The sequence below is a fragment of the Lycorma delicatula genome, chromosome 12, assembly GCF_047948215.1.
Source record: "Lycorma delicatula isolate Av1 chromosome 12, ASM4794821v1, whole genome shotgun sequence".
In the NCBI taxonomy this organism is placed as follows: domain Eukaryota; kingdom Metazoa; phylum Arthropoda; class Insecta; order Hemiptera; family Fulgoridae; genus Lycorma; species Lycorma delicatula.
In genome coordinates, this window is record NC_134466.1 from 49344976 (window position 1) to 49371078 (window position 26103).

The 26103-nt window shown below is 29.0% G+C and overlaps 1 protein-coding gene across 1 annotated transcript in view; it reads left to right on the plus strand.

The window, feature by feature from the left end:
- Positions 1 to 728: 728 nt before the first annotated feature.
- The window catches only part of IntS4 (integrator complex subunit 4), a 41582-nt gene continuing 16207 nt past the window's right edge, over positions 729 to 26103 (plus strand). Inside the window, exons 1-10 of the mRNA XM_075379775.1 lie at positions 729 to 982; positions 2613 to 2783; positions 5509 to 5637; positions 8918 to 9064; positions 10614 to 10787; positions 11572 to 11711; positions 16166 to 16358; positions 16554 to 16599; positions 19179 to 19307; positions 20799 to 21004. Coding sequence (XP_075235890.1) covers positions 929 to 982; positions 2613 to 2783; positions 5509 to 5637; positions 8918 to 9064; positions 10614 to 10787; positions 11572 to 11711; positions 16166 to 16358; positions 16554 to 16599; positions 19179 to 19307; positions 20799 to 21004 — 1389 coding nt within the window. The 5' untranslated portion in view covers positions 729 to 928. The remainder of the gene's footprint in view (positions 983 to 2612; positions 2784 to 5508; positions 5638 to 8917; positions 9065 to 10613; positions 10788 to 11571; positions 11712 to 16165; positions 16359 to 16553; positions 16600 to 19178; positions 19308 to 20798; positions 21005 to 26103) is intronic.

A 26103-nucleotide genomic window follows, 5' to 3' on the forward strand; every position in this document is an offset into this window, starting at 1 on the left:
ATATATTTTAGATATGTTTTTCAGTTTAATTTTAGATACAGTAATACAAATGATTGGTTTTCCGATATATTTTAAATAAAATTTGAAATATTATAACAGCGGTGATGAATAAATAATTTTGAAAGATTTTGGTATATTAATATTAGTTTATTTACAGTTTATAAATTGAATTTTTAAGTTACCGTACTACCAACTTCGTTTACATTAGTGTTAAATTATCGATTAATATTCCTTTAACACAGATTAGTAAACTATTTTAAGTATTGTGATTATTGTAAATTATTGGAAATCTATCTTATTTGTTAATCTCTTATGTACTATATAAGAATATATAAATTAACATTATGTCATGAATTTTAATATATGGCTTAAATATGTCATCCATCCATTCGTTTACAATATAGCTTCTATTTGCTCAGTAGTTGCTACGCTTCCAAAAGTATTTTATAAATTTTGGCATCTCATTAATAATCATTTGATTTTACTTAATAATTGATTAAGTTTCAAATTAATTGAAATATTAATCAATCACTGGTAACAAAATATTTCTAACGTTAACTGAATGTTTCGTTCCAATACTCGTATGATTCAGTAATATAAAATCTAGTACTAATTTTATTATTACTTATAAACAGTAAAGATATTATATGTTGTTTTCACGTAGTAATTCATTCCAGTATATATCTTTGTTTTCTAATAATTTATCAATGTCTGATAACATTTGGTAACGTTGGTATCAGATGACGCTGATTTGTTATAAATAATAGGTTATATATCGAAGGCTGTTAGGAATATTCGCTAAGGATTTGTTTTGATTTAATAACTTAGAACTAAATGTGTTACTACAGTTTAATTCTTTTTCTTTTAAGGAATAACCCGAATTTGTCATCATTTTACTAGTTGATTTCTACCGTCTCATTGATTTATTATGGCTGCAGTTTTGAAAAAGAGAGCTTTGGCTGAATTCAGTCAGACAGTACAGGTAATAGTTTATAATTTTATTAAAAACTATTAGTTCTTGATTGGTCATGAAATAATCACAAAAAATTAAATGCAGAAAGGCATTTAATGAAGATTTGTTGTTAATACTATTACTCAGTACAAATTAATAAGTTGTATTTGTTAATTTTTTTATAGTACAACTACTGAGTTTTACTTTACATTAGGCTGTGAAGTTATAGAACAAATTAAATTTTTTCTGTTCACTTGAAATAGTTTCCTTAACAATTTTATAAAATCTTATTAGATTAGATTTTGGAAGCAATAATAGGTTTAATTTTATTAGTTTAGTTTGCCATTTTCTGCAATATCTGATTACAAAATGAAATTTTCAGTGGTTATTGAATGACCTGGCCGTTTTTCTTTTGGAAAAGCTTCAAGATTCTCTTTCCAATCTAAACTAGCATCTGAGTTTCTCTTATTTTAGTTGGATCTCATATTACTTTTAAAATCTAATGTAGTCTAATCTAAGAAAATGGATATGTAAAATGGAATTTTTAAATTAATTTCACAAAATAGAAAGGTTTTTTATTTAATCAATTTGTATTTTTTTATCTATGTTTAGGCCTTATTGATTTCATCAGTCATTGTTATTTTATCTTATAGAGAAACTCTTCTCTAGTGCTCTGAAGAGCACTAAAAGTTATGCTAGAAACAGTAATTCTTTTATATAAAAAAAAATATACACATTAACTTATTCAAGAAATTGTTTATTTATTATCATTGCATAATATTGGTTTGTTACAATATAATAATATCAACTTGATGACATTATGATGTTCAATGTGTTTTCACATGAAACTTCAAGAAAATTGGTTAGAAATTTTACTGTAATAAATATAAAAAATGTGATGTGGACACAACATGACTTCCTTGTACGCCTCTTAAATTACATATACACATTTTTTGCTGCTAAAAATTTCTTTGGCATTTTATATTAGTTTATATATATTAATTTTCTTTCACTTCGCCCAAGTAGATATGTGGTGTAAGTGAGAATGTGTCGGATCCGTAACTATGCACATTTCGGTTCAAATCCAACTGCATATACCTATATTTTTTTTAACCTTTTTTTTTAATTTAAATATATTGATGTAATAATTATTAACCTCTGATTGTAAAAAATGTTTAATTAAATGAAAAGTACATAAAACTTTCACTAATAACTTCTGAGGTTTTCATATTTTTATTATTGAATTACTATTTATTGTTAAAAGTTTTTTTACAGTCAGAGGTTTATAATTATTAATAAATCAATTATATATATATATATATAGAAAGCTAGAATAATCCATATTTCTGCAGCCAAAAAACCCTAGTTCATGTTTGGTAATTGTCTGTTTACATGATTCTGTATTTATTTTTCTTTATTTCCATCAGTGTATAGGTTTGTCATCTTTTGTATTTCTTGGAAGAATGTTTTTTTTTCAAATGGGCAGCATATCTTGTAAGCCTAGTAAAACAAAAAAATTGAATTAAACAATATAACTGTCTTTAAAACAAAATAATAAAACAGAAAGAATAATACTTTTATAACATAGAATTATTAGTGTTTGTTAGATTGAATAATTGTACAAACTATTTTGATTGATTGTATTTATTTATCATTTCAGGAACAACCACCAATAAAACAGTTCAAAAAGCTTCGTTTGATAAGAAGACCAGTTTTTGAAAGTGGAGCAGCTGCATACATTGGTTTGATTGATAAATGTAAATCTAGCAATGAAGCATTACAATTACTTATGCGCATCTCAGAATCTCTTCATTTACCTATGTTTTTTACTGTAAGTTGTTCTCTTATCGATTTATGTAATGTAATGTTGAGTTGTTGGTTTATAATTAATTACATTATAAAAACTGCAATCTCTATTTACATTAAACTTTCTGGTTTACTGTCATAATGTAAGGAATCATTTATAATGGTTGTCCAGTTTATTTTATAAGTACTGGTTTGTAGGCCTTGAAGATCATATTTGTGGTTAAATTTCACCAGTACTGCTCTTTTCCAATAAACCAAATAAGATATAATTTATCAAATCCCGAAGGGTATACTATTGCAACCTGTCAGCATCATTTGCTATTTCAATATTTATAACATAGTAATTGAGTCTTCCCAGTTTTACACTTATTTTGCATGACTATGGAATCAAACTTTGTTTAGGAAGTTTCATCTCTACAATTGTCTGCTTCAATATTTTTAACTTGCTGCATAAAAATCCTGTTGCAGATCCAAAATGTTACAAATCAATAATTTTATTTGCTTGGTAAGTTGCGGTTTTTTAAAAAGAATGTATTTTTAAATTGTAAATTCACATTGTTTTGAGCCTTCATTAATCTGTTATTTATTACTGTTGCATTTTTTCCAACAGACATGCCATCTCCTAGTACTATTTGGTTGCCGTATTTTATGCAGTTCCAAGTTACGATATAAGTAGATGTGAAATAGAAACTGGTTTAGTTTCAGTTTTTGAGTTAAATGGTCTGTAAAATTCATTAATGTAAGTTTAAAATCGCCATAATAAAGCAAAAGCTGCATTATAAATATATGATTTCTGACTTTAAACAGAACTGTAATTACAATGGAGATAGGTGGAGATTCATTAAAATGGGCTTGCAGATAATACATGTACTGATAAGAGAAAACAGTTGTTCATATTTCATTGGTCTCAAACCTCATGTTAATGTAGGACTCACCCTTGCAGGCCTATCCACTAAAACGCCTACCCCTCTATTACATGGGATGCTGGGCGTGCCTTACAATACTATCACAGCATCCTTTGTATCTTGTATTCTCCACATTCCCATTGCTGGCCACACACTGGTAACATTGCCCAAGATAGTTCTGTACCTTCAGCATACCTGAAAGTTTTTTCCTGAACATATAACAAAGTGTCATTATCAGCACTCTGACACAGTATTACTGTCGTAAGCAATTAAAAATTAGACTGATGAAAAATACCTATTCCATATTATAAAAGCAAAATAAAACCACAGTAACAGAACAGTATTGAAAATATAACTTAAAACATCAAAACTGAATGAAAGACACTGTAATAATAATAATCAAATATTTGAATACAGATGCACAGCCTTAAGAAATAGTAAGACTTTGGATAACATAGCCTTATCGTTTCCTAAAATATTTTTGATGTTAGCTCCAATTTTAAATCTCTTGACGCAATGCCGCATAACAGACACAGTCCACAAGGATGTAGTGCACCATTAGTTGGCAGTTGCTGCAAACACAAATGGGTGCATCAGTCTTAAGTCATGATATATTCATGAGTAAGCCTAGTGTGCCCTATTCGCAAACGTCAGTTATTCCTGCATGAAGAGCTCCACGGTGATACAGTGTTCTTAACTGGATGAAGTTTATTATTGAGGGTAACATTCCATTTACTTTATCACTCATCATGAACCACCTTTTTCAGAAAACAGACAAGATCGTTTGAAACAACGCAATTAGTGACAGGAGGCTACAAACAGGTTTTATTTGCCACACAATCGGCACACTCAGTGCTTGAAATTCCAATATAACTAGGATCCAGCAGAAGCTCACGGTTATGTTACACTGAGATATATCAGAGATAGCAGACTGTATATCAGAAGCAATAGGGTGTCTGGAGTACATGTCCCTAATCGCCTGCAAGAACTCATGGGATCTGAACAGACACGTACGTGTCAGAATTTTGGCCTAAGTATATTTAAGGCCTCATTAATAGCATATGGTTCCACAACAAAAACATGATGCTTAGAAGGCCAAACGTATGTTCTCTTGGCAACCACAAAAGGACAACCAACAGAATTATTGTATAGTGCCATCTGTAAAAAACTACAGCATCTGGATTTACACTATTTAGAATATTAAAAAGGTTTCTCTTAAGATAACCAGATTTGTGTTTTTTTCTTCATTTCAACCAGAATAAGGCAATAATTCACAAGGGAATGCCACCAATGGGGGTAATTACGTTTAGGAACAGCAGGTACTGGAGGTAATTGTATATTTAGAACTAAGAAAAGGTGCTGAGCTTTGATGCTTAGCAGGGTAGTGGATCTGAAATGTTCCTGATATCGATTTAAGTTTTATGGGTTGGGAAACATAAAAGGTAGAATGATTTGGTTGCGCTTCAATACGAGCAACATAGGAACATATACCTGAAAGGAGACAGCCCTGTGCACCTGGCTAAAAATTGCATGGGCCCTTCCCCTTTCCAGCATGACAGACTAGACTGGTGCTCCAAAAAAAACTTGTGAAAGCACAACACCTGGGACAAGACCCTCAATGTTCAGGGACTCCTGATTTGGTCATTATCTGACTAATGGCAGCTTTCATTCTTAGCATTGGCAGAAAGCATCTGAATTATATTATCTTTCTGATCTTTGAAATGATAAATAAAATTGATTTTGTACAGATTTGTAATAGATATTGTAATTTGAAAAGTTTATAGATTGGTACATAATTGCAGACAACTACCATTATTTATTTTTCATTTTTACTTTTTATTTTAGGAAGAAGATGTAGCTCCTACAATACGTAGATTGTGCGAACATTTTAATAATCAGAAAGAGTCTACAGTGAGGGTTAAAGTTTTGTGGTTGCTTGGTGATATTGGATGTAAATCAAAAGGGGATATTGCTGTAAGTTATATTTTTATTTCCATAAAAATTTTTTTAATATATTTTGTGTTTACTGGTCTAAAATATAAATTTTTGAACTCAACAAACTATTATTTTTTTCTTTAGTAGCTTGAATAATATTAAAAATATAATGAAGTTAATGATAACTAAAATATTTCAAGAATATTTGCTATACGATTATTAATTGGATTTGTACAGGAATTAATTGCTAAAATTAGAAAAAAACAGAAAAAAATTACATAGTAAAGGTTTAAAAACTATGGTTAACAGAATCTTTTCTAAATGTGATAAATAAAAAAGATTAGTTTTATTACAAAGTGTAAAAACAATAAAAACGTTATTTCTCTGAAAACAAAATACCGAATCCATACTAAACTATTGAACAAGCTATTGAATGAAGCAGAAAGTAAAGTTGAATGAAATAAACTTGCTAGACTACAGAATAAAAAAAAATTGAAATTATGTAAATCAGAAATTTGAAAAAAATAAAAAAATATATAAATTGATTAGTAGAAATATCGTATTAGCTAGTAATGAGCTGATTGAAACTGATAAAAATATAGGCTATTATTTCTACAAATTTTTGTAATATTGGTAGTATAATTATAAAAAACATTAATGTTAACCATTTGAATGGAAGCATATGAGTAGAAGTAGAATTTAAATAAGTCAACTATATTTAAGCTACTTTATTGGTATTTGTCCAGATCAATTGAAAATTGCTGAAGTTATACCAATTTTTAAAGTTTGTAATCAATCAAACCAATCCATGGAGATTATAAACCAATCTCTCTAGTCTCTAATTTTGCAAAGATATATAGAAAACTATTATTACATGATAGAGTTATGAATTTCTTGAATAAATATAATATTAGATAGAATATTTTCTATCTAACATGCAGTCTGGTTTTAGAAAGGGTATTGGAATTAAAAATGCAATTGCTAACTTATCTGAAATCGTTCACCAAAATCTAGACAAAAGTAAACCCATAGTAGCTGTGTTTTTGGGTTAGGCTTCAGCTTTTGATGCTGTAGACCATAAAATTTTTAATAAAAAGCTCGAATTGGTATCAGAAGTATACCTCTTCAGTTACTTCAAGATTATCTGCTGAATAAAGCACAGTATGTTAACATTAATGAAATAAAAAACAGTCTACAAGATTTGAAAACTGGTGTTCCTCAGGGGACTGTTATTGGGCCTTTATTATTAATAGTAATGATGTGTTTGAACTATAAAGTCCTGATTGTAAAATATTATCTTATACTGATGCCAGTTATGGAAATACTTGGTTAGAAGTTTGTAATAAATTGAAAAAGCAACTTACTGAATTAAAAGAAAGGTTAGATTCCAATAAGTTAGCTGTAATGTAGGTTAGGTAAGACTGTTTAATTTCTGGTAATCATTATAACTGTAAACCTATTGATTTTCATGCTGTAATTGGCATTGAATTTGTTAAAAGAAAATGTTACACAAACTATTTAGGTGTTATCATTGATTAACATTTCAAATGGGATTGTGAAATTTCAAATAAAATAAACTGTTTTTGCAATATCAGGTCTAAGTAGACTTCTTATAGTTCAAAATTTATTTATTATTATGTATGGAATTTATTGTAATATTGTTAGTTGTGATATGATTGCAAGGGGGTCAGCTAATAAAAAAAAAATGTACATGAAATAGTAGTTAAAGTTCTTAAAAAACCAAATAATATTATTTAATCGTTACAATGAAATATATTTTCAACAAAAATATATAAGCTCCAAGTGTTAAAATAATTGCCAGATTTGAAATTGTTTCAAGTTTTCAAAGGTAAAATTTTCATTTATTCTGTAGATATCTGTTACATGTACAAAAACATTTCATTAAAATAACCTCTATTCATCCTTAATATATGAATTGTTATTGAATAAACACAAAATAGCAGACAGAGAGAGAGAATGAAGCAAGGTAGGAGATTGTCCACAAAACCTATTTTGTTTATTTTGATATCTTGTCTGTATCGGTCCTTAAGTTTTTAAACCCGTTTTTATATAGTTTATTACATACATAGTGTAGCAATTCCCCAGACCAATTTCATTAAAATCTACAGTGAGATATATAAAAATGTTTACTGTTACCTCTGTAGAGAAGTGGTCTTTGCCATTCATCCAGAAAATGTTGGGTTTTAATTACAGTCAGGTTTGACATTTCTCATATGCTTCAGAATTCATCAAACATCAAGAAACTGCAACTGGATGTCAGCCTGTTGTTTCTGGAGTAAATTAAGAAATTACCTTTGGTCAGTATATTTCCTGTCTACTTTTGTAATTGTTTACGTGATTTTTGTAACAAATTAAATGATTGAGAAACCGCTTTCTTTTTCACTTTTCTGATTCAGTGAAAGCTCCTTAAATTTCATCACTTTAATGGCAGTTTTTTCTGGAAAAAATTCAGATAGTGTTAAATTTGGCTAATAGGGTTTATGTGGTAATACAGGAATTTTTTATTTGTCCAAAAACAAAATAACAAAGAATGTGCTGGTCTGTTATCATGTAGAAGAAACCAGGATTCATTTTTCACAAACTGTTTCATAACATAATAAATTCAAGTAATTGTTTCATTGTCATTGTTTAACAGCCTGATTTTTTTTAGAACAAATTCACACTGAATCAAAATGTGAGCTTTATTTTCTGTGGAATCTGGAATTGAGCATGTTATATTTTAACATTTTGTAGTTGGATCATACATGAAGCACCTTTTATAATTATTATTTAAAAGATTTCAGGCATTATTGACAATTTTATTTAATTCAGTAGATAATGCAGCAAGTTGATCCTTTTGTTCTGGTGTTAATGCTTAAGGATCAAAAACACATGCAGACTTATTCTTTGTCAAATCTTTGACTAAATGCTTACATCCTATGTTTTGGTCAATAGGTTTTGAATGCTAGTTTTTGCATTCAGGAAGTTGAAGGAGAGCCTGTCTTGTTTATCATTATCTACTTAATCTCCTTCTCTGAAACATCTATGCTTCTCAAACATAGCTATTCATTATAGACTATTTAGAACATTTCAGATGTTTCTGTAGCTGTTTTCCCTATTTTAAGCAAAATTTAATCGTTCTTTGTTCCATTTATCTTTTACTTAATAATTTATTTTTAACAAAATTATAATTTTATCTCAAATTTTGAAGCAGTACCTAACAGTGGTCCTGGAGGCTAAAAAAAAAAGGTAGCCATACTTTGCTTTATAATTTTAAATTAATTTACAATTTATCTTTGAATGGTGTTTTTTTTTTCAGAGTATAGTTGATGATATACTTGTCTTAATTAAAAAAGAAATATCTCATAAAGTTCTTGCTCAAGCATTTAATACGTTATTTAGACTTGGTAAATTGGTTCCTGATAGTTTATCAACTCATCAGAAGTTAGTCACAATTGCTAAACAGGTTAGTTAATAGTAATGTTTGTAATATTCAATAAAATTATCACTAAAGTGATCTTTTTTTTTTTTTTAATAATACTTGCTTTTAAGGTTCAGAACTTTATTATTTTAGTTCTACAGTCCTTATGTTGTCATTAATTTCTGTATCACTTGTATTTACTCCTTTTTTACCTTTTATCTTCCATAATTTACATAATGTTGATTCATGATTTCTTGTAACCTATAGCTAGAACCAATATAGTTTTAGCATTTTTCTCTGGAACTGTTGTACTGTATGGCATCTGTACTGTAAGTAAACAGGGGAATACACATTATAAGACTATAAGAATGGAACATGATTTTGCTCTTGGGGCTATTTGGAAATGCTAACGAGTCCTGTTTATTTTGACATGCCATTAAGTATAACGGTTGAAGAGAAAGGTGCCAAAGTTGTACTAGTTCGCTCTACAGGTAACGAGAAATTGTGAATCAATGTAACCTTGTGTGTGCTTGTCGATGGACCAAAGATGCGATACTATGTCATCTTCAATTGTAAAACTATGCCAACGGAAAAGCTGCTGCCTGATGTCTTATTTCATTGCAATGGAAAAGGGCGGATGACCAATTAGCTGGTTATAAATTTTCTCCGCACAGTCTGGAGGAGGACACCAGGAACTCTTCTGAAGAAATTTCCATCCCCATGCACAAGCTGCAGGCGTATGTGGTGAGATCATCAAGCAAAAAAAAAAGTGGGATATTGATCCTTGGTGCTTTCAAGCGGCATCTTATACCAACAGTGAAGGAAGAAATCCTGAAATTTGAGCACAGATCTTGTCATCATTCCAGGAAGCATGACTCTGCAACTGCAAATGCTAGATGTGGTAGTGAGTAAGCAAATTAAAGACAATCTGAAGCAGCTGTACCGCAGTTGGTTGTTTCAAGGTAGTTTGAAGAGCCCTGACCCTTAACTGGGAAGTTGAAGAAGCCTAATTGCAGAATGCAGTTAAATAAACTAAATATTAAATAGACTAATTGCAGAATCGATCTACACTTGCTTGTACATGCATATCCAGTGCATCGTTTCCAAAGAGCTGTAAGAATTGCTTTGTAAAAATGCATTAGATGGGAGTGAAGACGATCTATTATAAGACAAAAAGCAAGATCACTGTGACATGGAAACTGCTGATTCTGTGGACTATTCCAGTGAGGAGTACTAGGTAGGATTTATATCTGACTAAGGGAGGTCTGTATCTTATTTTAGTTTTTGTGTACCGTTACTTTTACTGTCTTCTTGAGGTACCTGCCATAAGGTAAACCGTTTGTGTTTTGAAAATATACCTGGTATCTGCTGTACACCTTATTTTCTGTAATCCCTTGTTGAAAAATGGGATGGTCGTGTTGCATTCAGAGATATATGGTACTTTTTTTGTTTATGAAGGTTGTGATATTATAATAATTATGCATTATAGAAAATTTAAATAATTTTAAAATAGGTTTGAATATACGCGTGCGCACTGTGTGTGCACACGTGTTTGTTTTATTATTTCATTTGTTTTCTCTTGTAATTTTTATAGCATCTATCAGATACCAGTCACTCAGTTAAAAGAAAATGTTTGGAACTGATAGGGGAATTTCTACCTGTCGGTGGAAGTGGTGGTGATTCAAATGTTCAAATCACATTAAAACTTGTTAATGATTATATACATAGTCAGGATGCCAGGGTACGAAGTGCTGCTTTTAAAACTTTGGTAAGTTTTTTATTATTATTACTAGAAATTACATTTGTAAATAATTGTATATTAAACGTATATATGTAAGTAATATGATTAAAAAATTATGATCAAAGAATTTTAATTTTCATCATAAACACTTCACCAAAATAACATTCATCAATGTAACATTCTCACCAAAAACTTTCTTTAACATCTTCACCATCTCACTACATTTTATTCTATTTTTAATGTAAAATTTAATATAAATCCTGTCAGCTACCAAATTTGAACTATGGCCAAAATTATTATGGTGTTGATAAAATGTCTTCAAATTCATAATCTGTTATTTGTAGTATCGTTTTATTCTTCAGCAGATGTTGTAATGTAGGTGTTTATTGGAAATTTTAATTATTCTCGCTACAGCATCCTGTGAAATTATTCTTTCAGAATCTGATTTTTTTTTTAGGAATGGGGAGATTAGGAGGCTTGGTTTTATCTATATAGGCACATCAGTTAATGTTGTACAAATACTGTATAGGAAAAAGAGTTGTGAGTCAGTTTATTGGCAGCTTCTTAACAGGTACCAAAGATGTTTTTACTCTTCCAGGTCCAGACATTTTCATCAAGAAGAACCTTAGCAATGTCAGATCATTACTTATATAATTAATAATGGAAAGAAAGGATTGAGAATAAGGTGGGTTATAAGAAAGAATGATCTAACTATCAGGGTTGTTTGTTGTATTCCACAAGCTCCATTTCAATGAGCTAATTAATTAGCAGAAATGCATTTTCATTTTTTCTTCTTTTTTTTTCTTTATAGATAGTACTTCATGAACGTGGTATTAAACTAGATGTCTCGGTGTATTCTAAGATCTGTGAATCATTATCTGATGATTATGAAGTTGTAAGGCAAGCAGCTCTTAAATTAGTTTTTCATCTTGGACAAACATATCCAGAAACGTAAGTAAATCAACTTCTTTTGGTTGAAATTAGTTAATTGTCTGTATATTTAAAATATGAGAACTATTCTGAAAGTAAGTTATGTTTTGGTATAAAAAAAACAGCTGTTGGAAAAAATGTATTACATACCATTTAAAACATGCATTCTTAAATTACTTTTCTATGTAGTCACAAAATAAATTGAGACACTTGTCATATTTGTGGATAAGTTTTTGTTTTACTTCATGAAAATATTTTACCACCTGGTTTTTTCAGCTGCTCATGGCACATTTCTGGATCCCCTCGTAGTTATCAAAACGCTTATGTGCCAGTTAATTTTTCATTTGAGGGAACAAATGGTTATTGCTCAGTGGCAGATCTTGGCTGTACACAGGATGATCAGAATTTTCCATCCAAAACTTTTCCAACTTTCTTGAACGTAGTGAGCCATATGTGGATGTGCATTATCATGGATGAAGAAAATCCCAGATGTCACTTGTTTTGGACTACTTCTCATAGCTTTTTTAGAGTCTTGCAGTACACTGCTGCATTTGTTGCCGCGCTTCGCTTTTCATGTTATAGGCCTCAAGGAAAGTCCTAAGCAGGTGCTTTATGATGCAATTTATGTAGTTCTGAAAGAAATGTTAGAAACCATAGATTGCAAAACTTATGGTGACCCAACATTTTTTTGTCACAACTTCATGCAACAGCTCTGCATATTAGATTTATACGAACAAGAATGTTGGTTCCAACAGGATAACGCAATGTGTTTCATGTTAATGAAATGCTGGATATGTTACAGGAATTTTTTGGCCATTGTTTGATATCAAAAGGGTTGTGTCCTCCTAGATCCCTAGATCTTACACCAGCAAATGTTTTCCTTTGGGTGCATTTAAAATGTAGTTCTTAAAAACAATCCTCATACACTTGAAAAATTGAAGGCTGACATTGAAAGTGAGATTTTAAACATTACTGAGCAAACATTAAAAAAGTAGCTGCAAATGTTATGAAACATGTTCAAACCTGCATCGGGTTCATGGGGTATTCCATTTTAATTCATCCTATTTTCAAAAATTTTATTGCATCACTGTTGTTGATTTTGATGATATTTGGTATATGATAACTAATCTACCTTATAGTGGCCAAAAAATATTTTTTTATATTTAAAAAATGTTTTTTGAGTTGACTATTTTCTAACTTGTAAACAGTTAAAATCAGCCATTTTTGTCACTTTTTCCATGAGCTGTAGTATTTTTATTTTACATCATACAGAGGTCAAAAAATGCTTTTTGGAAAGAGAAAGATGGAACTTCATCTTAGTGTAATCAAAATTCATTCTGTTACGTAACCAAATCTTGTTATGTTTACTGAAGTTATGTTTACAAATTGTTTTTTTTTCAAATTTTGGGCCCAAAATAAATAATGAAGGGCTTAGGGTAACACACCTGTTTTTTATCTTTTAACTCTTAGGTACTAGTAGTACCTAATAGCCTTCAAAGAAAAACATAATTTAAAAATTGGTTTTTCAAAATTTGCTGATTTAAAACCTAATGTTGTGTTCTGGCTGGTGGGTCAGGTACTCAGTCACTCACAGTGTGTGAGTGTGTCACATACCAAAATGTAAAAATCATGTTATCTGCTCTAAAAATGAAATTTGATTATAAAATTCTCCTTTCAACCGTGGTAGGTGATATATAAAATGAAACATGCAAGCTGTCAGAGTGTAAAAAATGTCCAGGCACTAATGAAGTGCTCAGATTACTGGAAGAGAGCTGGGATGATCTTAATTCTGAACTTATCTTCTGAACACTGGGTTTTTGTTGACCATTGTGAACTAATTGCTCACATTTTTCCATTTCGATAGTACTTAGATAAACTTACTGAAAATTTAAATTATCTAAAAAGGTATCATTTTGTTGCAAAGAAACAAGCAACATTAAAAAGGAAAACTTGAAGGGTGAATGTATTGTAATGGGAGACTTCTCTTAAAATTTTCCTTTTTGTGATACAGGATGAAGTCCAGTCATATCACTGGTCAAAAACTTATGCCACAGTACATCCATTTCTCATATATTTTAAAAAAGAAGGAAAATTACAAAGCCAAAGCTGCTCTGTGATTATGAGTACTTGAAGCACAATACATTGTTCTTCTGCTTCCAAAAGAAAGTTATAAATAAAGTAAAAACACTGTTACTACAAGATAAACAATTTTTTTATTTTTCTGATGGCTTCTCAGCCCAGTATAAAAACAAAAAAGATTTCATAGATTTGTGCTACCATCAAGAAGATTTTGAAATTGCAGCTGAATGGCATTTTCTTGCCTCATACTATGAAAAAGGACTATGTGATGGTATTGGTGGAACTGCAAAAAGGACTGTGACTAAAGTAAGTCTTCAAAGGACAGTCAATAATCAAGTTGTTACTCTTTCTGAAATGTACAGTTATTGCAAAGACAATATTAAAATTATAACATTTATTTTCTGCTCTAATAAAGATGTTCAAGAGACTGAGAATACCCCTCATTATCAGGTAATGAGGGATAATGTTCTCATTATCAGGTAATCACAACAGTCTTGGAAACAAGAACCTTTCACAGTTATGTTCCAACAAGTCAGAAATGTATTCTGAAAGTCCAGGGGACCTCTGAATCAGAAACATTTATATTAGTATCGGTACACAAGGACATTAGTATTTCTGATTGCTTTGTAGGTTTATCAAAGGCAAAATGTAAAAATTATGTTTGCTGCATGTACGATGGCAAGTGGTGGCTAGGCAAAGTTATTGAAGTCAAATTACATGAAAATGAAGAGGAATAGCGATTTACTTTTTCCATCCATATGGTCCTAGTACTTCATTCAAGAAATCATTGAGGGATAATTAAACATGGGTTCAACTGGAAAATATTTTAAAGATCCTCATGCCTTCAGAGATTTTCTATCAACTACTGGAAGAGGACACAACATTTCATCAAAGATGAATGAGGACTTACCAGTTCTACTCAATAAAAAATGGCAGGAGCACTAAGTTATGTTAGTTAAATTTGTTATCAAAAAGTGCAAGATTTATTCATAACTTCCATTAGCAGGAGTAAAATAAGGTAAAAGTGAATTGAACAACTTATTAATGTATTTGAATTGTTTATTATTTTGTAATTATTATTTATCATTCTGTAATTAACTATTTATAATTTTGTGATTTTGAGTTTAGTTGTAACCTGAATAATAATGTGGGTTACAATTCAAGTTATAATTTTTATAATCCGAAAAAAATACATAACATCAGTATTTTGGATTTTGTGGTTAGAAGGAATATTGGTTTTAGCAGTTTTGTTGGCTTCATTACTTGTCAACCCCTTGAGTAACAAAATAAATTTTATATGGTTTTAAAGTACATAAAATGTCCTTACTGCTGTAAACATTTCAGATTTTGGCCACCTATCCTATGTGGTTTTTGGGCCCCAAAAATGAGACATTTTCAAAATCTTACGATTTGGCAGACATTTCTTTTAATGAAGGACACTCTGTAACAGTCCAATTTCTTTTTTATAAGTACTACTAATACCTAAGAGTTAAAAGGTAAAAAACAGGCCTGTTACCCTAAGGCCCTCATTATTTATTTTGGGCCCAGAATTTGAAAAAACAACAATTTGTAAACATAACTTCAATAAATATTATAAGATTTGGTTGTGTAAGAAAATGAATTTTGAGTACACTAAGATGAAGTTCCATCTTTACACTTTCTAAAAAGCTCTTTTTAACCCTCTGTACGATGTAAAATAAGAATGCTACAGCTCATGGAAAAAGTAATGAAAGTGGCTGTGTTTACCTGTTTGCGAGTTAGAAAATTAAAATTTATTACTTGAGAAAACATTTTTTTTTAAATATAAAAAAATATTATTTGATCACTACAAGGTAGGTAGGTAGTTATCATATACCAAATATCATCAAAATCAAAAACAGTGATGCACTGATCAATTATTAAATTAAAATGGAATATCCCTCACCAGAAATCATTTTGAACATCTATTGTAAAGTTATTAAAGGTATTTTGAATATTGTTGTCTAAGTATTTTATTAACATTAATATTTTTGTAATAAATTTACGTCGTCAAACAAAGGGGTTGCATCCTTTTTGAAACGCCCGTTATATTTTGGAATATAAAATACAGTGAAAGTCTTTTGATTAAATTAATGTTCATACACAACAGATTCAATAAGGACGTGATTTTGAGCCGAGGGAAGGTTATGGCAAGGTTATTTAAATAGAATTCAATTGATATTTCTTGTCTTTGTATGACTTGTCAGCGATATTTCTTGTCTTTGTATGACTTGTCAGTCATTTATTTCTAGTGTATTAACGAGTTATGAGTTGGTCATAAGTCTAATTTCATAAACTAAGACTGTATTTTTCTCAAATTACTGTATAAATATAATAAGAACAAACTGTTTAATGTAATTTATTCATTTTAATTTCAGGATAATCAATATACAATATAGTGATGAAGAGATTCGATTAGTTGATGATGCTTTCGGTAAAGTTTGTAATAGTGTTAACGATCTTTCATTGCATGTTAGAACACAAGCTGCTCAGCTGTTAGGAAATATGACACTTGTTGGCGATAGATTTTTACAGCAGACATTGGATAAAAAACTTATATCAAATTTAAGGGTAATTATTCACTAACTAATATTACTTATTATTTATTTAATATTAATAGATATTTGTCTCATTAAAAAGTAAGATTTATTGTTATAATTTCAACATACATAAACATAATCAAAATCATTATCATTTACTGTAAAATTCATTTATTAAAGAAAAAGTTGATTTTCTGTTTTTATATATATATTTTTTTTTTTACAGAAAAAGAGGTCTGCTCATGAAAGAGCTTGGGAAAATGTTCAGTCAGGTAACTTAATAACCAAGGTTTTAAAAAAAATTGTTATTAAAGAAACTGATTTAATTTTCTTGTGTGCTGTTTAAAATATTTAAAGGCAGGTCTGTATTTATATGACACAGCATGATTAAACATGTGCCATATTTCCCCACCACTTCAAAGAAGTGATACAGTACAGGTAATAGTCAAATGGTATGAATGTGCAGTAATGATACAGGCTTTGACAGGATGGTAGAGCTGTCTCATCATTCAATGATGGTATAAACAGTTAAGACAAAGAAGGTGTTTAGCCCATGGAGCTCATTCATATCACATGCTGGCCAGCTCATCCTGATTTTAAGTCTATGATTATCTCCTACTGAAAGTAATCATTTATGTTTTCTGGCACTACCAAACCTGAAGTTTGAAGCATTAGTTGTCAGCTTGGTAGGCTGCCAGCTATCCTGCTAACCATTTGTCACTTTGGGTAATGGAATAAGTTTTAGTGCTATAGCATGCCTACTGTAAGGAATGTGTGAATCAACCACCTTCATTTCAGTTTTGATTTAACCTCAAAAACAATGGAGTTTTGCTTAGGAACTGGTTTGGAGCTCTCTACTGACTACAGACATGGCCATACTCTATCCCTTTACAATTTTCCAACTCTTGCCAACTCACTGTGCATGGTAGAACTGCCTACAGGGACCTGACTCAACCTGGAGCCATTGGCTATGATGTGCAGGATGCCAAGATCTATCCTGTAATGACGCAAGATAGAGGCCTACATCTATAAAGTCAGATTGAAAAATGAGATGATCCTGGTATAAAAGTGCAAACTTCTTGGCTGGCATAAGTGATAAGGATCTCATTCCTCCATGAGTCCAGATTTCAATCAGCAGATAAATAGTAAATGTTTTTGCTTACAGATTAACATCCTTTTTTTTTAGCAACACAACATGCTCCAAAAATTTAATCTCTTGTATGGAATAAAGGGTTGGCTTAGATGATGGTGTAGGTGTGAATTTGTAGATATATCTTTACAACTTAATATTTTTTTTGTTTATTCTTTTTAATTTAATGTTATAAAGTAAGAATTCTTATCAATATAAGAAACTATTTTTTTGCAATTTAGGTTTAAATTTTCATTCGCATTCTCGATAAATTTTAACATCTGGTGCTATTAGCCCTGTGAATGAAAAAAATCAGAGTCCGTGAGAATACACATGCAGCAGTGACCTTGAGCCTTATTCCTAGGTTAAATGTGATGCTTATCTTATAAAGAAATTTATTACGGTTAATTAAAAAGTACTTCAATAAAATATTTATTATTTTGTAATTTTTTTTATAGAAGAATTTTGAAAAACTGATAAAAACTTTTTAAAAAACTTCTAATCCAGAGTAAACTTGGTATTTTTAAATCTAGTAATCTAGGTGATCATATAACCTTATTTAAAACAGTATTTGGTGTCAACTGTTCTGGATTTTGAGTAATAGTTTTATTGGTATCTTTGTCGCTTTAAATTTACCGTGGCATAATTGATTCTTTCATTTTTATAATGTTTTAGACTGTCTTCAATGTAACAACTACCATTTTAATTGAACTTGAGTAGTTTATTCTCAAAGCGTCAACATGCTTATTCCAAATTTCAGTTACTTTATTTTGGATGAATTTGGTAATAAATGAAAAATTCCAAGCCTGACTGGATTTGAATCCTTAAGGATAAAAGGTAGAAGTGGGCCAGTATGGGGTCGGTCGGCATAATAATAATCTTTGATCAAAACTGGTATTAATGCATTTATTCATTATACTATAAGTTCCTTATACTAAGCAAAAAAATGTTAAATGCTTAAGAAGATATAAATAATAAAAAAAAAAAAACAATTAGAATATTAAAAAAAATTGCTCATTTTCATTAATGTGATCATACTGATGTTGATATTATTAAATGTTAGTGCGTCTTGTTAATTCTCGTTTAATATAATATTAAATGGGTTAACTCTACAAATCATTCCCTCCTCTCCCAATCTTGTTGATGCCAATTACTCTACCGATTCAGTTCAGGGGAATCTAGAGTATTTGCCCTCCAAGTTCTTTTGAGACCTGATTTGGGTTATCCAACAAAAATTAGCAGGGATATCTTTCAGGAAAATTTGATTGTACATTGGTGGTCCTGAGAGAGTTGTATATTTAACACCAGAAATATGTATAAGAATAGTACATGCCCATATAATGTGTAAAGGGGCTTGACTTTTGTCAATTCACGCAACTTGAAAAAAGAGAGCTGAGTGAGAGAGAGAGAGATAAAAATACACTAGTTTGAATTGGTTGATTACTTTATCACCTATCTGCTTGATTACAAACAACTGAAATGTGCTTCCAAAAGATCTTTTTGTAGCTTTGGCTTTATGAATTTGTTTTACCTCCTTAGCACAGGATTGGAATATGGTCAAGTCATTTTATAGAAGTTTAAGTTTGTTATTCAATTTCAAGGAAATTGAATTTTAAGCTATGTAAATGCTAAAAATGTTCAATAACATTAATTCTGATAATTTTTATTTATTCTGAAAATCAGTATTATTTTTTTAATATGTTTTATTAATTATTTTTTCAGGTGAGTGGGCAAGTGGTAATAAATGGGCTGATGATGCACCCAGAGAAGTTATTGATGTTGATCAGGTTAACTTAATGAATAGTGGCGCATGTGGTGCTTTTGTTCACGGATTGGAAGATGAATTTTTAGGTAGTATTTTTTTTAAGGTTGTAATTTGTTTTATATAGAAAGCGAACTAAAAAAGTTTTGCAATGCAATGGAACAGACCATCACTGGTGCTTACAAGTTTAGCTCATGTTTAGACAGGTTTCAACCTACACTGTAGTCACTCTAGTTGTTATCTTGGTGTCATTTGCTTTTTAGCTGTGTTAGTGAAAAGAGGTAGTGATTTTATCGTGGTCAAAAACTAAATACCGGTCAGTTTTGCGTGTGGTTAAGTGTTGATCATGTCTAGAGGAAATGACTCGTGCTTAGAGAGGATTGTCTTCGTACAACAATATTTAGGTGGTACCGAGAGTTTGAAAGAGAGAATTTGGCTTTGAAGATGCTCCAAGGTCAGGTCTACTGTCTTCATCTTTGACTGAGGAAAACATTGTTGTAGTACAAAGAATGCTTGAGACAAGACAGGCGTGCAAGTACTACTAAAAAAGGTTTCCTTGGGCAGTAATGCTCCAGGAGTTTGTGCTATTCTGCGTAACCACTTTAAAGTTAAAAAGTGTTTACCATTTTGAGTGCTGTATAACTTGACTGACAATCAGATGACACATCGTGTTTGATGGTGTGAAATGCTGAAAAAGTTTGATAATGGAAATCTCTCTTTGTGAACTGTATTTTGACAAGTGACAAAACTTTGCTTTACTATTATGGTGTTCCAGCCAAGACTCAGAAAAGTGTGGGAGTTCAAAGATGAGAAAATCTGTTCAAAATCCAGATCAGTGAAGAAGAAAATGGTGGCGATATATTTTAGTGCAAGAAACAGTTTTAGAGCCAGTTGTGTCAGAAATCCAGAAGACAGTTATTTGTAAGTGTAATTGGTATACTGAGGAATACCCGCCGAAAGTTGTCAAAGCTCTCAAGAAGCTGCATTCATACTCAAGGATGAACGTGTGGTTTCTTTAGTACGATATGCTTCAGCACATTGTTCCAAAGTTTGCTCTGAATATTTGGCCTGCGCTGGTTTAAACTGTTAGATCACTCTCCCTACAGTCCTGACCTCACTGTATGTGACTTCACCATGATCCTCCAGGTGAAGACTTTTTATGAGCAATGATGACCTAAAGACTTTGGACATTGAGTGTGCCCAGATCACTGATGAAACATGTAGGGTTTCTCTATAGACTTTTAAAGAATGGAGAAATGGATATGTGTGATAGAAATTATTTTGAAAAATTATTAAAAAAATAAAGTTGTATTGCAAAACTTTTCAGTGCTCTTTATATATTTTATTTTTTTAATATACTATAATTAACAATTAGTTAAAAACTGCCTATTATAATTTATTTTGTCATTACAGCACATATAATGGTGGTTACACATAACTGATGTATTTTATAACAGACGAATCCATGGATTCAAAATCTTTTGATATAAATAGGTAAGTGTATATTATGCTAGCTATATAAGTATGCTCTTAGATATTTTTTTTTTATTAATTATATATTATTTTTCTTGTATTTACAGAAGTAAGAAGCGCATCTGTTGATGCTATTTGTTCATTATCATTGAACAATCAACAGTTTGCCAATTTATCGTTAGATTTTCTAGTTGACATGTTTAATGATGAAATTGAAGATGTTAGATTAAAAGCCATTGATAGTTTAACTCGTATGTCACAGCATATTACATTGAGAGAAGATCAGCTTGAAACAATTCTTGGTGCTCTAGAGGTAATAGTTTTTGTTATATATTATTTAATAATTATCTGTAATTATTTATGTTAAAAAATGTTAAATATCTCCTAAATTGAGGTTAAATTTTAACTATTAATTGCTTTTTATATTATGTAAATACATGTACAACATTGTCTCTTAGCAACTAGGTTAAGTCTGCAGGAAAATCCTATGTCTTGTAAGACTAATGCATGTCTGCTAAAGGCTCTGTCCTGTAGAGGATTTAAAATAAAGGTTTTTCTTACTGCGTATGTGTGTAATATATATATTATATATATATATATATATATAATTCTGTACTTAGCGAAATTAAAGAAACATTCTTACTTTTTTTTAACTTTATCTCCTTTACATTAGAGCACTTGTGGGCGTAAGCCCGTCCTCAGTAATTTTTTCTGATTTATCTTCATTTACAGTTACACATAAAACTACTATTCAACACCTTTACACTTTGGTTACTTTTTATAACTTTGGTTTTTGAGTAAAATTTTAATAAGAATTTGTTCAGTCAAAAATTTAAAAACATCTAAAATTTACCAAATTAAAATTAATTTTTTTTTTACTAAAATTTATTTAAAATTTCTTTCAACATGTTGTTTTATGTAATGTTAATCTAGTCCTGTAAATAATTATTTAATTTTATTTAAAATCTTATCAAACGTATTGCCAACTTAAATAATTTTTATAAGAATGTCCCTAACAAATTCTGTCTGCAGATTCATGAGGCTAAATTCACGTTTATATTTGTATATATCGAATTTTTCTAAAATTTCTAATTTATTATTTTTATATTATTTTAAAGTTACTTCTAAATTATTTTCCAAACTAGTTATATGATGTTTATTGGTTATTAAATGGTCAGCTACATTTGAAAAACTTATTTTTTTTATTTTTAAACGATCTAAAATGTTCATTAAATCTGTCCTTAAAACCACTTTGTTTTTCCAATATACATTTTTTCACAATTATTGCATTTTTTTTTTTAATTGTAATATTTTAAAAGCTTTATTACATAGTTATCAGATTTATAAGCAAGTTTATATTTTTTATCATTAATTAATTTTTCTACGATTTTATTAGTGTAGGAGTAATTTATATAATTTTCCTTGCATTTGTTTTCATTTATGGGTTTTAATGTAGTGATGTTTATATTAACTATTTTGAATTATATTTTTTATATATGTTATCTATCAATGAAGTATATCCATTTTTTATAGCAACATTCTTTATACTATTTATTTTGTTATGCAATTTCTTTTTATCATTTGTTTATTTTATTGCTTTATTTATCACTAATTTAAAAGTATTAATTTTTGAGACCAAGGACGGTTAGAATTTTTGTTCATAATAATTTTGTTTAAAGTAGGTATTTTTTACACTGTAGTGTTATTTTCTGGATGCTTTCAATTACTTTAATATTTACATGTAAAAGTTTACTTTTCTATTATTTTCTATTTCATATGTAAATTTTAATACTTGATGGTAAGAATTTAATTTATTTAAGATTATTTCATGTTCGTTATTTATAATTTAATTTTTGTTTACATATATTTCTAATTATTATTATAATATTAATTATAAATTTTGGGTCTTCTATATTTATTGATTTGTTTTGTATGACTAAAATTGTATAATCAATGGGAATGCTGGAGTACATTTTTTTATGTCAAAACTTATCATTTTGGTTTTATTATTAACATTTAATTTATCAATCAATTCGTACCCATTTTTTACATTGTATTTATATTTTAAATCAATTTTTGTTCTAATTGTTTTATCAATAATTTTGGTAATTATATAACTGGTAGCGGTTTTGAAAATAATGGTCTCATGGGGGTACCTTCTTTATGTAATTTTGGATGACCAGTGAGTTTTGGGGCATAAAACTTACATGGGTATAGTGTTTACTATGGTATTTTAATTTGTTACTATAATTAAATATTTCCTTCTATTTTACTACAAAGTCTTTTGTAATTTTTAAAAACTTTTTAGTCGAGTCATTAATTGTTTTAAAACTATTTTTGTTTATATAATTATTTATTGAATCATTGTATTCATCAATTGAAATGACAACAGGAGTTCTTGTTTTATCAGATTTTGCTATTATACAATTATTTTTTTTAACTTGTGTTTTAGTTAATATATTTTATTTTTATTTATTATTGATATTTCATTGTGGATTAAATTTTTGTTATTACTTTCATTTTTAATTTTATTACTTATATTATTCTGTGTTTACCTTTTTCTTCATTAGTACAATTAATTTTGTTGATATTATAATGTGAATCTGTTATTGCGCTTTTAATATTTTTTCTATATTATTATCTGGCAAGTTAAATTTATTTGAATTTGCAATTATTAATTTTTCTTTATCTTAGAAAAACCTTTTTTAGATTTTCATTTATTTTAATTTTATCTGATTTTTCCTGTATGTTATTCTACCTTTATTTATTTTGTTATTTATTGTTTGATAATTTATATTATATGTTAATCATTTTTATATATTGTATTATTATTACTGTTTTTTATTTTTATCAATCATTTATTTTTTTGTAATTTGTTTTTTTTATTATTTTCTTTTTATATATATTAATGTTAATATTTATAAAATCAGAGATATAATTAAATATATATATATATATATAAATGATGGCAAAAACCATTCATTAATAATTGCATTTATTTTCAAGTTATAAGCAGTCAAAGTTGACAGAAACTGTAAAAATCACAGTAGTAATAAAACTTTGTCAAATGCCTCTGTCATAACTTTCTTTATATTGTATTATCTTCAGAATTACATCCAATAACAAACTTAATTAATGTTGGGATTAGTGGCTCAAACACTAATAATAACAGCCTTCAAAATAATAATAATAATTTGCAATAACTAATAATTTTTATCACTACTATAAATTAAATGGCTAGTTGAACTGATATTATTTACTTTAATTATCATATTTAATTTTAAAATTTATTTATATGTTTTTGGTCGTAAAAGATTTGAACAATTAAAAATTTTTTGAAATTAAAAAATCTATTACGAATTTAGAGTAGTAAATCAACCGTTACTTTACAACAATAAGAGTTAATTAATTCTCATTTTGGCTTAATGTTTCTACATTCAAGTACAGTATTTGATTGTCTTAAAATTAATTATGTATGTATTGGAGAATTAAGTTGTAATGGTTCAAATATTTGTTCTCCAGTGAAAATTTTATTATCATTATCTTCGTTTGTTCACTTAGTTTTATCATATAATAATGCATCATTTAAATAAAACCAAAATAAAAACTTAGTTGATAATGTGACAGGTTAACAATCAGAAAATTTTGTGTACTATGCCACCGAATGAAGAATTTTGTGCTTTATTAGAAAACATACCGGGATGTGAAAATGTAAAGGAAAAAGTGCAAGATCGGCTAGAATTGGATTCATGGGAACCAATATTTAAAATTTATGATGATGAGATTTGAAAGTTGGGAAAGAAGACATTAATGAAATCTCCAGGGATGAAAACGAACTGATTGAATGAAAAAATTAGCCACAAGAAAGGATTGTATTTCTCACAAAAGCACTCTAGTATTTAGAACAACGAAACAATGTTCGTTTCCTTGCGTTAAGGGTAATATGAAACTGGCGTGATCGCACTGCTATGAACCTTGTTACTCAAAACAAAAGAAGATGACAGACTTTTCCGTTAAAAAATCAAACTAATTTTATGTGAGTCGATGTGAGAGTGATTAGTGACAATTGATTTTAGTTAATAAATAAATACAGTCAAATAAAATAATAAATAATAATATTGTTAAAATAGTTTGTTCTTGACTTATCATGCTACAAATTCGATATTAATATGGTTTGTTGCCCAAATTCAAGAACAGGTCTCTGTTAACTGCAGATTCTGCACCCCCAGTTACCTTGGTTAAGAGAGGCCCTATAGTATTTATTTTTAAAAAAGTCATGTATTATAATTTTTTTATTAACAGATCTTTTTAAACTAATGTTTATTAATAAAACATAATTAAAAAAACATTTATTTACTTTACAAAGAAATGTTACATTATACATTTAGTTACTTTACTGATTACAATATACTTGAAGACTAAAAGTTCAGTAAGAAGGATGGTTCTGCGTGCTTGAAACAAGAGATATCTGGTTCAGTTGAAGTTAATTTTAAGCATAAATTTGGGTCAGGTTTCAGTTTATTAAAAAATTAATTTTTTATTATCACCATAGTAGAAAATGCAGTTTCATAAAATTTTTTTTAATAGGTCAGCAAGGAATAGTTTGAATTTAATCAAAAATTTAAAAAGTCCTCTAATAACATTACTATTTTTCCATGAAGAATATGGTTAAGTTTAAAAAATAATAAAGAAATGAAATAAATAAATAGATTATTTTAATCAGTATTATTTAACGGTCTTCATATGAGATGTTATTTGGTTGAAGACTTTGCTAATATAACTGATTTAGGCACAACAAATTGTGATATTAAATTTTTTGATAATTTAATAATTATTATTATTATTTATATTAATTTAAATGGAATTTTTATCAGGTGCATCATTGTACATCTTAGAATGAATCATATCATAAATTTTATCCAAATTAGAATGCCAAGTAGAAATATAATGTAGGCCTAAAATTATTTGATTAGGGCAATTCATAAATATTGATATATATAAATTCCTATCAAGTCAATCCAAAAAGATAGAAAATAATTTAAAGGATTGATGTATTAGTTTTTATTTCAAATAGATTTTTTTTTATTTTAAACTTAGATATCCGCATTAGAGTAGCATTCTAGATGGAGCATCAAATTGAATGAGTTGCAACCAAAGTACTATTTTGTGTTATTTCAGTCATTACATTAAATAAATGTTCAGTTTTTTAATGAGGTACAGGTTTACCACTCCCTATTGATCTAAACTCCTAAGATGGGTTTATTGTTTGATGCTGTAAAAATCCTTATTTCAAATGTAGCGACAGAAATTTTCATTTTGAAATAGATGAATGTTTCTGCTCAAGTGTTTAATGATTATTATCCTTACACAGGTGTTAATAAAGTGCTTACTAATAAATTTACTGTTGTATTT